Raw genomic sequence first — 14641 nt, forward strand, 5'->3', positions numbered from 1 at the left:
ACGGCAGAAATAGGCAAGGTGGTGGTACCTACCCGTGCAGACCCACAAGACGTCCTACCACCAGTCTCCAACGAGCCGCCACGCACACGTATACAGAGCTCGATACACGCAAGGCTATGAATGACATTACTCGGCTCAAAACACTCGAATCGTAAGGCAATAACAGAATAGTTTGCCCCGAACTTCGCACACGGCTAGATTTATGAGTTTTCTTGTTTTTAGGGTACAATATCGCGATTTCGGAGACGAATCGCGAGCTAATATAACGCTCGTGTTTGTGCAATTGGATTAATTCTGGACGAGAGCACGTCCACGGAGTACGCTACGTTCGTAAATTTACACCTGGCTCTTGAGTTATTCAGTTTTGAGCGTAACGTAATTTTACAAGCATATTTGGTTTGTTAGATGAATTCAAACGTAGGTGTAAAACTGTATTAATGGCTGTCTCTACATTGTGTATCGGTTGTATGTATTCATTACAAATGGTAGGACGACTTGTGAGCTGGCAAGGGTAGGCACGTCAGCCCATAAAATCCATAACAACAGAAAAAGTTGCACTGAATATTCGAAAAAAAAAATTGGACACTGTATTGCAAACAGGATGAGTTAGAACTACATACTGAGAGCAATCGGTTCCATGAATTGATGAGTTTGATGGGCGAACCATCAAGGACCACTTGGTGTTAAGTGGTTTCTGGAGCCCATAGACATCACCAAAGTAAATGGCGTGATCGACCTTGAGATATGAGTTCTAAATGTCAGTTTTACTGTAGTCTTAGTTTAATAGTATACCGGTGGTCCTGTTTTACGCTAGAACGCATCACTGCTGCGCGGCAGAAATTGCCAAGAGGGGGGGTGGCTTAAGTCCCCGTCCGGACTCTCAAGGTGCCCTACGTGCCCCCGCTGACGTCCATGGGCGACAGTAACCACTCACCATCAGTTGGACCGTATGCTCGTCTGCCGACATGGGCAATAAAAAAAAATTAACAGAAAAGTCTAAACACGTGATTAGCTTAAAATAAAAAGTTGCATCCCCAATTATTTTGTGTGGATAAATTGAAAATGTATTTTAATGTTGTGAATAAGGAAGCGGGCTAACCGATTACTGGTTTTTAGTGATTGAAGTACTCAATAATATTATTAAAGGAATCGTCACCCGCCAAGATACGTGAAGTCGACATCTCAATCTATACTAATATATAAATATACAGTGGTTTTTACGGATGATCCGTTATAACTACTGAAACATGCATCCGATTGACTTGAAACTTGGTATCCATGTAAAAAATACATGTACTTAATGGATAGGCTAATATTTATATTAGTGTTGGACTCCCTATACCAGTTGCGAGGGCGTTAATGATGAGAATCTTTGGGGGTGAGAAATAATAATGTTAATTTTAAATGCCCAGCGAAGCGGACGGGTACAGCTAGTTATTATATATAATTTTAATTTACTAAATTATCCTTCAAGCTACGTAGGTATGACGCGAACAACTCTGCGCACAAATATGGGTTGCATCTATCAATAAAACAATTCATATTTATATATAATCTTTGAAATTAATATGTCGTTAACAGTTTTAATATCTCTGCTCTAAGCCAAGCGCTTTTTTATGTGTTAGTTTTCGATTCTATACTAATTTTCGCGACTAATACGAACCTAACAAAACGAATTGCTTTCACGATGAAGGAGTAACATCGTGTAATCAAACGCCCTATTCTCTACATCTCGTTTTCCCATTTCTGTAATCAATAAAGACAAATAATTCCTACAAAACCCAACTATGTTATTCGGTTTCGCACTTACCCCTCGTAGCACGGTCACATGATTAATAACATTGTTTATTATCGCAGGTACGTATTATAATAATACAATTTATAGTTTCAGACATACCTACAGCTCAGTATGTAATTTTATGAAGGTAGTTTAATATGTACTACACTGCTTTATCTGTAATTTTTATTTGTTATAGTTATATTATTATTGTTGTTTATTGGGTTTTTTTGTTCAAAATTTTTAAATTACGACTTGAAATTATTGTTGTAAGGTCATTTGTCGATAGCTCCAACTTTTCAAAAACATTGTAATTTGTTCTAATTTCATGTTAAAGGTTTTTTACGTACATATCCGAACTAGATAAATTATTATTTCCGATTAAGGTTTTATAAGACTTTGTTTGTAGACATTGTGCTAATTAAGATATGTAATAAAATAAGTATAGTAAGGAATACCCTACAACAAGGGTATAAAACCGGCGCGCAGCTCCGTCACGCGCGCATTTTGTCGGTTGACATTCATCGAGAGAACATCGTTCAAAGACTTTAAGTGTTAATTTAGGAAACACGAATTTTATAATAATATTGAGGGTACAGTGCCTATAAATAGCAACGCCTTTGCTCGAAACATTCATTTCATTCGCGAAGCAGCTACTCTTGAGCTGTTAGGTCTCCTTCGGAGGCGCTCGGGTAGCTGTTAGCAAATCCCAACCCTCCTGGCTGAGCCTTTGCTCGCCCACCTGTCCTGGTGAAACTGGAAAGGCCTCCGGGCCACCAGTAATTTTCATTTAAATCGTTTTTCTTCTGAATCCTAAATGTATATATATGTCGAAGACGGTCCTTAGTTTAGTAGCTAAACGACGTCTAAAAACCAAAGGAATTACTATCTTATCTATCTGTATATATAAAAATGAATTGCTGTTCGTTAGTCTCGCTAAAACTCGAGAACAGCTGGATTTGGTTAATTTTGGTCTTGAATTATTTGTGGAAGTCCAGAAAAGGTTTAAAAGTTCGATAAATATGAAAATGCTCGTAATTCAATAAAAATAACAATTTTGTTTTTCCTTTGATGTGTCCCCCGTCCGAGGGATTCCTTTTACTTGTTTTAAGTTTATTTTATACAAAAGTTTAGGTCTTTTATTTATCGATTGAGGCACTACAAAGTCTGCCGGGTCAGCTAGTAATATATAAAAAAAGAGTTTAAGATACTGTCCTTAAAAACGCCTTGCTGAAACTATCCGATCATGCAAATAAAATAAAATAAACACGACACGATGTTAAACGACTGGTAACATGAACCGCTTTGTCAGTTAAACCACGTTCCCTTTGTCGTGGAAAAGGCCGCTGTCATCCACGTTTGACACAAACACGGACAGACTAGTCGGATGATAAAAAAAACTATATGCGAAACGCTCACTAAGCTGATCCGGTCGACTGCGTTTGAGTTTCGTACGCAATCCGAGCGACGACCGATTGTTTTTGAAGTGAAACTTCTTTAGAATCGTTGTGATTTCAAACACGATGAAACGAAAAAATAAGTCCATAGAGACAGATAGTAGTCCACAGAGTAATACAGCGCCATCTATGAGATTTTTTAATACTAACGTGCGTATGAAACCTCTTGTAGTGAATTTTGATTTAGGATTAGGTATACGTGAAGTTAAAATATCAATTCACAGAGGGCGCTACCTCATACTATAAAAGATGATTTCAATTATTTAGTAATGATAAAAAATTTCATATACTTAGACATTTAGGATAATTGTATTTTAATTTTTGAAGGTTTCACTTCTACCACGTGTGAATTGCACACATCTATTTAGCAAAAATAGGCACTTCCTAAAAATCTTTTTCTTAGTCACATACTTTGTTGCTGAAGGTCGTGTCACTGAAAGCCCTTCGTGGCTCTTTGTACCATCAGCTTCCATTTCCCTAGGTTTTCGGCTTCTCTCAGGGCGGTCGCAACAGAGAGTCCAGTGAACGCAGTTACCTGATCTGACCAACGGCCTTGGCAGCCGGCCGGCGGGTCTTTTCCCTCCTACCTTGCCCATCACAGTCAATTTTTCAAGGTTGTCTGGTGGCCGGCGAGCGATGTGACCAAAGTAACCAAGGACCTTCTGGTAGCAAATCGTGGAGAGTCTCGTTTCTACGCGACGTTGCTCGAGGACAGATTTGTTTGTTCTCTTGGAAATCTTATGAAAGCCTAAAGATAGCTATCCAAAAATAGCCATAGCCAGCAGAGTCTATTGAGAAACTTGTTGTTCAGGGTAGGGTCATTGATAAAAGATCTCGTGGACGAAGCTCCATACGCTGGACTGATCAAGTGAAAGACCTTACCAAAACTCCATTTAACGAGGTCGTGCACCAAGCCTCAATTCGCGAACTAACTAAGGAGTTACAACTAAGGAGAATATCTGTAAAGGCTTTAATAAACAAGGATACCACATGACCACGACCGCTCTGCCAAGAGCAACTGACTATGTTGATGAAAAATAGCTATAATACTATATAAGTGCTTTAATTACAAGCCAGCTAGAGCTCACAGCGTCACGTCCCGAAATTCCCATAACGTATAGCGGTAACTACAATTAAACACAATCTTGAGTTCCATTTAAATTTACTTTCGATGGCCGAATCCCGCGATGTTACCCGCAGTTATTTATTGTCGTACCGAGGGTGACGCCGCGGGTGAAGTTAGTCTAAAAAAAGCTTAAGTTACTTCTTATATAATCAGCTACCTATCAGTGAAAGTCCTGTCAAAATCGCTAAAGCCGTTCCAGAGATTAACCGGAACAAACAGACAGACATAATTTAAAAAAAATGTTATTTTGGATATGTGCACTCTAGCGCGCTACCAAGGAGTTACGAAAGAGCGACCGGTTGGCGGTGTATCGCGCCGGGTGAGCCGCGCCGTCTGGTTGTAGTGTTGACCGCGGTAACCCCCCTACCTCATCCGGGTTCTGGCCTCGGATGGGATCGGACGTCGGGTGTAAGAGTGCAGGGGATATGTACTGTGTATATATACTTACGCATTTAGTAAAAAGTGGTTATTTTATTATTACAAACAGACACTCCGATTTTATTTATTCGTATAGATGTTTAGCCCTTGTGTCCGGCAAACCCCGCGCGACCCCTTAGTTGCGGGAGCAGAAGAAAAAACTAACAGAAAAGGTATTAAATTGTTTTTATTTACTTACTTACTTATTACGTTTTAGTTTCAAAACGGAACTGTTGATCACTTCGTGCTAGAAATTAGCACACGACACACGCCATCCCAATAATTAAACTTAAAATAAATGAGTATTTGACTAATGAAGCCGGGAGAAAATTTTACTGATTACCTAAAATTTACAGGAGAATTCCAAAGTTTAATTATCTCGAAAATCTTAAAGTTTGAATTTCAATTACAAATACCAAATTCTCATTAAAACCTTCGCGGTATTTGGTTACGTAATCGTTAGAACTGCCGAAGAACTGAAAGGGTAGTTTATTTTTGTCTTAATACGCGTACGGCACATCTGAAGGAAAACGGTCACGGCCGCTGTGGACATCGATAATACCTGAAACACAGTCGTAGCATTGCCTACCTCATAAAAAGATAATGTCGGAATTTACTGCAAAGTATCCAATGAACTCCTACAAACCAGTACTGTGAGAGTGACCGCTTTGAGCAGTTGTTTGAGATGGTCCCGTCATCTGCTTTTACGCACCACTATATCACCTACCACCAGACCAGAGTTCATCCATAGCATCGAAGAAGTCGTCGTGGCCTAACGGATAAGAAGTCCGGTATATTCATGTTGAGTGATGCACCAGTGTTCGAATCTCAGGCGGGTACCAATTTTTCTAATGAAAAACTTACTCGACAAATGTTCCCGATTTACTTCCACGGTGAAGGAATAATAACATCGTGTAATAAAAATGAAACCCGCAAAATTATAATTTGCGTAACTACAGCTGGTGGTAGGACCTCTTGTGAGTCCGCACGGGTAGGTACCACCACCCCGTCAATTTCTGCCGTGAAGCAGTAATGCGTTTCGGTTTGAAGAGTGGGGCAGCCGTTGTAGCTATACCTCAGAACTTATATCTCAAGATGGGTGGCGCATTTACGTTGTAGATGTCTATGGGCTCCAGTAACCACTTAACACCAGGTGGGCTGTGAGCTCCTCCATCAATCAAAGCAATAAAAAAAGGTAGTATTGAAAGCCGCATACGCTTAGTCTTGTAATACCGACCTGAACGACTTTGTGAGCGGTGAGCCTATTAATACATGGCTAAATTTAATTTCGGTTCGAATACCTCACTTTGAATGCTGTCCTTTTTGGTCGCGTTTTTGGGGTCACGTTCGCATTTTAACATTGCAGCCGACGCCATAAGGGGATTTGCATAATTGCCTTAACTCCAACGAATACACGGACTAGTTTCTGGTGCGGAACTGTATGTAGTTTCATTGCATTTATCAATTGCGCTACGTAGTGTTTCATTCTCTTTTTTTTTTGTTGAGAGATCAGGGCTTTTAGAGAGAAGTTCCTAAAATTACCAACTTCAAAGTTCTTGCTACAAAACGTACTCCTATAATCCCGACGCCCTCAGTTAGGACGGCTTTTGCTCGCCGTTTTAGCTCCTACATGAAACCTTACTTATATAACAGACTCAATAAAAAATACAAAATTCTTAACCTAAATTACGAAGAAATTAAAAGAAAGTTAACAAAAGAACTGCTTAATTGGTCCTACTCTTTTTCGGAGGACTTTCTGAAATGCATTAAGTAACCCTAAACACGTACCTATGGTAAAAATCATTACACCTTTTCTTCCTTTTCTTTATATATATATGTGTATATGTGTGTATGTATATATATATATATATGTGTGTGTATGTTTACATATATATGTATACTATTCGCTTAACTATTTTGATTTACTCGTATATTCAGTACCGTTATTACTAGTTTTAAGATACTCCTGTAAAAAAACTCTCCACGAGACAGGCAGTGCCTAGTGTGGAGAGTTTTTAGCAAACTGTTATGTGTAAATGTTTTCAAGGTTAATAAATAAATTATTATTATAAATTATTATTATTATTATAGTTGGCGCCCCCGACTCTTGACTCAACCACGAACAAATGTGACCTTTAAATGCAGAAATGTAAAGACCAAACTCCGATGCACTGTTTACAGTATATTTATACTATAATAAATCTTAATGTTACGACAGTGGCGTTTAAGATGAAATTTAAAACTGACTGACCGGGTGGTGCAGTAGCGGCCTTATTGTTGCTTTTTTTTCCTACCTAAGCTGGATAGCCTTGAGAGGCTATTTCAGCGTAACCTTAACTAGTAGGTGAGCTCACGGGGCTCGAACCTGGCGACGTTGCTAACACGAACCCTAGCAAGAGCCGTGCTTCGCAGAATCTACCAACGGATCGGAAACGCGACCCACTGAGAAGATCCGGCGAGAAACTCAGTGGACTGTGTCTGTGAGTTAATTTACTCATCGAGCCCTTTGCCGCAAGCGACAGATTCGACGAGGACGGTGACCGGTGCTTGAGGTACCTAAAAGCACCATTAGTGGATCGGGAGGATCCGAAATGACATGTATTGTTGCGCCAAGGGTCGTGGGTTCGATTCCCGCATCGGGATAACATTTGTGTGTTGAACAGGCTTGTTCGCTCTTTATCTAGATTTTTGTTATCTATAATAATATTTAAACGTATATAAGTATGTATGTTAGGCTCTGGTACAGGGAATCCTAATTTGGAGCCGGATGACCATTAGTAATTTGTTCCCAGCTATTTATAACTATCTATTATTCTTATTATTAAAAAAAAAACAATGCAACTCAGTACTAGTGATAGTGCAGAAACTGTTTCCTGACAACCCAGTGCTTCGGTCGCATCTGTATTTTAGAACTATATATAAAAACATCAACTCAATAATGTTAATGTAACGACCTTGATAAATAATCACGTCATCTCTACAATTTACGGCTTGTCTATTTTTAAACTAATAATTTTCTTAATTTTCTAGAACCATCTGAGGTTTTGATAGATTCGGATTACGAGAACATGTAATGTGAGGGCATCCGGTGGAAGCAGCCCATAATCACCCACCACTGGGCTTCTCGCCGTATCTTCTCAGTGAGTCGCGATTCCGATCCGATTGTAGATTCAGCGAAGCATTGCTCTTGCTAGATAAATTCCCTTGAACTGAGCCCCATGAAGAATCCACTAATCTTGGTGAAGCCAGAATAGCTTGAAGTCCCACTATGAAGTCAGTGTGGCTCAAAAGATAAAACGCCCAGTGCATTCGTATTGCACGATGCAACTGTGTCGGTGTTCGAATCCCGCAAGCGGGTACCGATTTTTCTAATGAAATACACACCTAACCATGTTGACGAATGGCTTCCACGATGAAGGAATAACATCGTGTAATAAAAATGAAAGCCGCTAAAATTCTAATCTGCGTAATTACTGGTAGAACGTCTTGTGAGCTGACAAGGGTAGGCATCGCCTATTTCTGCTGTGAAGCAGTAATACATTTCGTTTTGAAGGGTTGGACAGCCATTGTACTCTAAAAATTGAGATATAGAACTCATGACTCAAGGTGGGTGGCGACATTTACCTTGTTCATGTCTATGGGATCCGATACCCATAACACCAAGTGAGCTCTGAGCTCGTCCCCCTCCTCTTCGAGAATAGGTAGCTAAAAAAGGAGTCAGATCATGACAAGAAAATCAAGACAGAACATGTGACAACGCTTTGACCTAAATAGATAGGACAGTAAATACTAGTAGTAGTAATAGGTAGGATAGTAAATACTACTTATTAGATATTATCTACCATTGTGGACTTAGAACGCGGCCCACTATTAGTAATCACGGACCCTACCATACATCTTCAATTTCGATATCTATTCCACAGCATATTACGAATATTTATATGTCGGCCCGCGCCGCCAGGGATGGCTAAGCGGTAGTTTCCATCATCACTCGTATTTGGTTGAACTCAGTTTATAAAAAGTCAATAAAACCTTTTGAATAATAATTATTGAAACTCAACACACACAACTTTCATAATGACAGGATAAACCGACAGTTTCGTTCCACATACCGACAGACAGACTGACTGACTGCGAGAGACTCACTGACTGAGACGGACGGACCGTCTGATACAGACTGAATGACTGTCTGACACGGAATGCCACGACTCCATCCACGTACCGCCATTTTATACTGTGGCGCCACGGAGTCTACCCTACATTTTGTGACATTTATCAAAACAACATTTCATCATTTAAAATAATAGTCAAAACAACGTCTTAATATTAATAAAAGTCGTTAACCACGACATACATAAGTATTTAAAGTATGAATCATTCAAAATTAAATAGTAAACGAGCGACAGTTAAATATTTTATCTTGTACAACCACACAAAAGCTACATTGCATGCATGATTAACATTTAATATTGATATTCAATTATTCAGCACACATGGGTTACACAGTACTGTTTCGATTTGAACAATATTTCCATTGGCAAAACGATAACGTGTATTCGGCACAGCAAAACATTGACTCATATAATTGCTCGGAATACTCCAATCTTATTGTTATGAAGTGTACGAGCAAGGTAATCGTATCGATTGCAACTGAAGGCGAAAGAGTAGTGAATTTTTCGTTTATTTTATAACCGACTAGCGGCCCGCTCCGGCTCCGCTCGGGTCTTTAACAAAAATTTCAACGATATTTGACGTTGTTTTATTTTAAAAAAATAAAATAACACTTTTGCGGCATAACTATATTAGTTAGACATTTGCGGTCGCGACACTTTTTGTAAATAATAATGTGTTCTACAAAGTCGTAGTACATTCTTTTATTCTATCAACAATAGTTTATCGCAGCGCACTCGATGTAAAGAATATTTTAGGTAATTTTTTTACACCTTGGGTTACATTATTGGAGTTTTAGTAAAGATCCCTAATTTTTTCAAAAAAGATTATAGCCTATGTCACTCGGGAATAGTGTAGCTTCCAAACAGTAAAAGATTTTTTCAAATCGGTTCAATAGTTTCGGAGCCTATTCAAAACAAACAAACAAATCTTTCCTCTTTATACTATTAGTATAGACAAGTTAATTAGTACTATGCGGTAGAGTAAAACTATGTTAATTCACCACTCTTTATGACTCAGACAACCTTTCTCGCTATACAACAATTTAACTATTCTTTTCTCGTCTGAATATATAAGATTATTGTCTCTGTCGAATGCTAAGCCGTACAGGTTTTTCACGTTTAAAATTTTCACCATGCCTTCTATAGTCAGTATATAAACCCCGACATTTGTGCATACGTACAACTCACCGTCACCGTCTTCGACAATCTGTCTAACAGTAATTAGATGATTGATCAATTCAAAGAGCATTTCTTTACTGTTATACTTAAATAGGCCGGTCTTATTAGCGAAATATATATAGTTATCGGACGTTACGTGAAAATGGGTCATTTCGATATTCTCAAACTCTTCGACTAGTGGAAATTTTTCATCGATTTCAATATGTAATTTTTGATCTGGATAACTGATGTAGAACAAATTCTTTTTGTAGAACAGCGACCATATATTCTTTCCTTTTTCTTTATAGAAATCGGCTAGTCTGGTCAGCATGTTGTATTTGTATATACCGTCGGTGCCTCCTAGATAAATTTCATCATTAACTTCATCTATCGCAACGGAACATCCGCCTCTTATTCCAGCTATGGTATGTTTCTCGCCGGTATCCAAATTAATGGTCACCAATTGAAAATCTAAATCAGAATATGTTTCAGGGGTTGAGTAACTGAAGAATAAAGAGTTCGTCGACTTGTGAACGTTCAAATTGTACGGTCTTCCGGATTGAGCCCACACAACTTTTTTATCGAACCAATTTTCACCAATTTTCAGGCGATTGCAAGATGTTTCTGGTAAAGTAATGGCCATTGGCATTCTTATTACCAGTAAAGCTATCAACCGTAATAAATTCCTGTAAAAAACGAAAAACGATTGTTAGTTTATTTTTAATATAATTTAAAATATCACCAACCTTTTTAGGTTCATCTATATAATATATAAAAATTGCTGTAGACTCGCTAAAACTCGAAACGGCTGGACCGATGTGGGTAATTTTGGTCTTGAATTATTTGTGGAAGTCCAGAAAAGGTTTAAAAGGTATAAAAATATGAAAATGCTCGGAATTAAATAAAAATAACAATTTTGTTTTCCCTTTGACGTGTCCCCCGTCGGACGGATTACTTTTGTTTGTTTTAAGTTTATTTTATACAAAAGTTTAAAGGTCTTTTACTTATCGATTGAGGCACTATGAAGTCTGCCGGGTCAGCTAGTTAATAATAAAAATGTTTTTTGGATCATTTTCAGGTTTATTACGTACGAACCCTTATAGTGAAAATGTATACAATGAAAACTAATATTTATTTTTATTATTTATTTCGCGATTCATTTTTGTGAACAATATTAACTTGATGAGTTTTTATTGCAGTTTTTAAATGAATTATCCTTTACTCAAGTTAATTGTCATTATCTTTTTACTGATCCACTTTTTATTAGACGCTGTCATTCCTTCATTACGAAATTAATTGATGGGTAAGACTTCTTCCTTAAATTTTCGCCACATGAAGACCTTTTCATTAGATCAACTACAACCAATAAATAAATCTGCTAGTAAATCGGCGTGCTACATCACCTCTCAGCAAATTTAATGTACTAAATAATTAATTATATATCTAAAATTAAAGGTATGTCAAATAAATTTTTAACAGAGCACCCTGTATAAAGTGCTCAGTATCTGGACCGTGTTTTCAATAGAAATTTTGCGACGCGAATGTGATTCTTTAAAAAGCACTAAATAATAATAAACCGAACACAGTTTTGAAGCAACAAATGGAAGAGCAACTGTCTCAATTCCAAGAAGATTAAGGGAGAGGGTCTAATTAAAATATATTTGAGTATTTCAATTAAATAACTCTCAACAGAGATTACTCTTTAGGTGAAAATAATGCTAGCGTCTAGAATCTAGGTTTGGTAATTAAGATTTTCATTTGCTTATGTTTTCTGGCTTTTGAGATCTTGCTGCAATATGAATTTGAAATTCCCAAACACACAACCAAAGCTCCGATGAGAATAAGTTTTCTTAACGGTTATCAATAATTTCTATTTGTCTTAAAATCAACAAAAATACTCCATACAAAAGCGTGGTGCTTTGCGACTCATATACTATACATACGCACTACTGCTTGTAATTCTCGCTTTGATTTCATAAGACCTTTCACTTGTTTGTCAAAGAGAAAAACTGCTTGCAGTTCGGCAACATATTCGCATTCAAAATCTTGTAGTTTGAAATGCCAATTGTTACTAGAATTCTATGTGTCAGATGCCGCGGTTCCTACCTTTATCCTAACAAGCCATCATGGTATTTTCTACAGTGTTCGCGAGTTTTAGACATCATCAACAAGACTTTTATGGTTTAATTCTAAACCATTTCGATCTAAAGCCGCAAGCTTAACAAATCGTCTACAACAATAATTCATCGTCTACAACAATAATTCATTACTCACAATTTAATCTCCATTGCGCCTCGAATACAATTGCGAACAAAAGAACGAATTTAACTAATCATCTCTCTCGTCTGCAGCGCAACAATGGTAGATGTTATTGAACATTGTAACTAATTGTCGGTCTGTTATGATTATGAAGTTTATAATAATAATAATCGGATTGTTTGAGCTCTTGTTTAAATACGTAATGTCGTCAGCTATGCAATAATCAAAAACCGATTTACCATTGGTAAGGTGTCTCGTGGGCCTTTACAGAAAATGTATTCGGTTTCCAAGGAAGGGAAAATCTTCATATTGTACAATTAGGACATTGAGACTTTACACGTGGCGGTATTCAGGTTGTGATGTTCCGGTAACCAATTAACAATAGACGGGCCGTGAGCTCATACATACATATGTGCGTATGACAAAAAAACTTATTCTCATACCTATAAAAATAATGCTTAATATACACTGTTGGTATCTTATCAACAAACATATTAAGAACATTGACCGACAACTGTTACTGTTTAGCAGGGATAATGGCAACCTGCCGAATTATTGTCGATCCTACTACATCCTACAAAGTAATCTAGAAAGTACCTAACTGAGCGAAAACAGAAGCCAACTCACCATTTTCACATCCAACTGAGCAACAAATCTCTCGACCCCAATTTCCGTTCATTAACATTCAACAACGCATCCAAACACTCCTTACTATAATTACTATTCTCCAATCTATAAATAGCGCGTTCGTCTGAATAAATCACTTTATCGTTTTCATCGAATGTAATCCCGAACATATTTTCTACGGCTGCGATCTTTTTAGTTTTAACATAAGGTTTAGCTTCGAGATAAACTCCGTCACTGCCGCAGAAATACACATCTCCGTAGCCGTCTTCGACTATTTGTCTGATTAATACATCATCGTTCAGTATTATAGCGTTTGTTTTTGTTTTTCCAATCTTATATAGGGCCGTTTTGTTTGAAAAATATATGTCATGGTGTTTCGATATGAAGAAATTGTCTATTTCAATGTTAATCGCTTCGGCCACTTTCACGAATACATCGTTTTGATATACATAAAGCTTCTGTTCCGGATACTCGATGTAGTAAAAATTCCTCTTGATAAATATACCCCATATAGATTTACCTTTTTCGGCGAAGAATTCGGCCGATCTCGTGAGAAAATTGTATTTGTATAGACCGTCGTGGCCCCCGAAATATATGTCATCGTTGCTTGAGTCGTATGCTATAGCATAGCCACCGGGGACACCGGCTATGTCCCTACAGACGTTCTTCTCAATATGACAGGCGGTAATGACAAAATCCACTAAAGTTCCATTCTGAATGGTGTGACTGAAGAACAATATCCCAGTATACTTGTGCATCACTAAATTATACGGCCGTCCATAGTTCGAGAAGAGTAGCTTCTTATCGAAGTAAACGTCGTGGAATACGACTCCGTCGCAGCTGACTGTCTCTTCATATACGGAAAGTGATGAAGCCCAGAACGTAGCCAACAAAGTCAATGTCAAGAATACGGATCCTTTCAAAAACTGAAAAATAAATATACAATTAATTGGTTAATAATGACGTTATTTATTCATTTACTGTTTCTACAGTCAAACATACGAATAAGCCCATCGATGGCTGCTATGATAGCCAACGGTTTGGCTCTGCCCAAAGCATTGCTGAAGTCCATGGGCGATGATAGGCGCTCACCATCAGCGGGCCGTATGCTCGTGTGCATACAAGGGCAGTAAAAAATAAATAAAAACTTAAAGGTAAATTTTCGTCAGCAATGCCAGGGACAATGTCAAGCCACTGTCTGCCGCTTAAAATTAAATCAATTTAAATATAGCAACTTATAAATTAAAATAAATCATTTTCATTTTATAAGGATTCATAGAACTTTCTCCGTAAATTTATTTGCTGATCTAAACCTATCTTTCATCATTCAGTGTAGGTAATTTTTCGGTAATATTAAAAAATATATTATGTACTAAACTCCTGATTAAGCTTATGGTCACAGAGATTTACTTTAGTACATACATATTTATTGTTGTTTTTCTATGAAAGTTCACCTAGCGTCTGCTGTGATATTATACCGAAATGTGCATCAAAGTAATTCAAGAAATTAAATCTTAAATTTCACTTACTCTCATTGTGAATCTGACTGTTTCGGATGCCTTAGTTTCTGGGGTCACCGAAGTCTAAAGACAAAATTAATATGACAATAATCTGAAAACAATGAAGCATTATTTTTTTTCAATTATTA

The 14641-nt window shown here is 37.6% G+C and overlaps 3 protein-coding genes and 1 long non-coding RNA gene across 4 annotated transcripts in view; 1 reads left to right on the forward strand and 3 right to left on the reverse strand.

Annotated features, from left to right (window-relative positions):
- The window catches only part of LOC149499796 (uncharacterized), a 588308-nt gene that overhangs the window by 477681 nt on the left and 95986 nt on the right, over positions 1-14641 (reverse strand). The gene's annotated exons all lie outside the window — the stretch shown is intronic.
- Octalpha2R (alpha2-adrenergic-like octopamine receptor) overlaps positions 1-14641 on the forward strand; it is a 448087-nt gene that overhangs the window by 370905 nt on the left and 62541 nt on the right. The window lies entirely within an intron of this gene.
- On the reverse strand, positions 8461-12348 carry LOC149499799 (ommochrome-binding protein-like). The gene has a single exon (XM_089738838.1). It carries the CDS (start codon positions 10754-10756, stop codon positions 9947-9949), a length of 810 nt encoding a protein of 269 aa, XP_089594964.1. The 5' UTR covers positions 10757-12348; the 3' UTR covers positions 8461-9946.
- On the reverse strand, positions 12886-13976 carry LOC149499800 (ommochrome-binding protein-like). The gene has a single exon (XM_089738910.1). It carries the CDS (start codon positions 13749-13751, stop codon positions 12999-13001), a length of 753 nt encoding a protein of 250 aa, XP_089595036.1. The 5' UTR covers positions 13752-13976; the 3' UTR covers positions 12886-12998.

Source organism: Bombyx mandarina, chromosome 26 (genome assembly GCF_030267445.1).
Source record: "Bombyx mandarina strain Sakado chromosome 26, ASM3026744v2".
Lineage (NCBI taxonomy): Eukaryota > Metazoa > Arthropoda > Insecta > Lepidoptera > Bombycidae > Bombyx > Bombyx mandarina.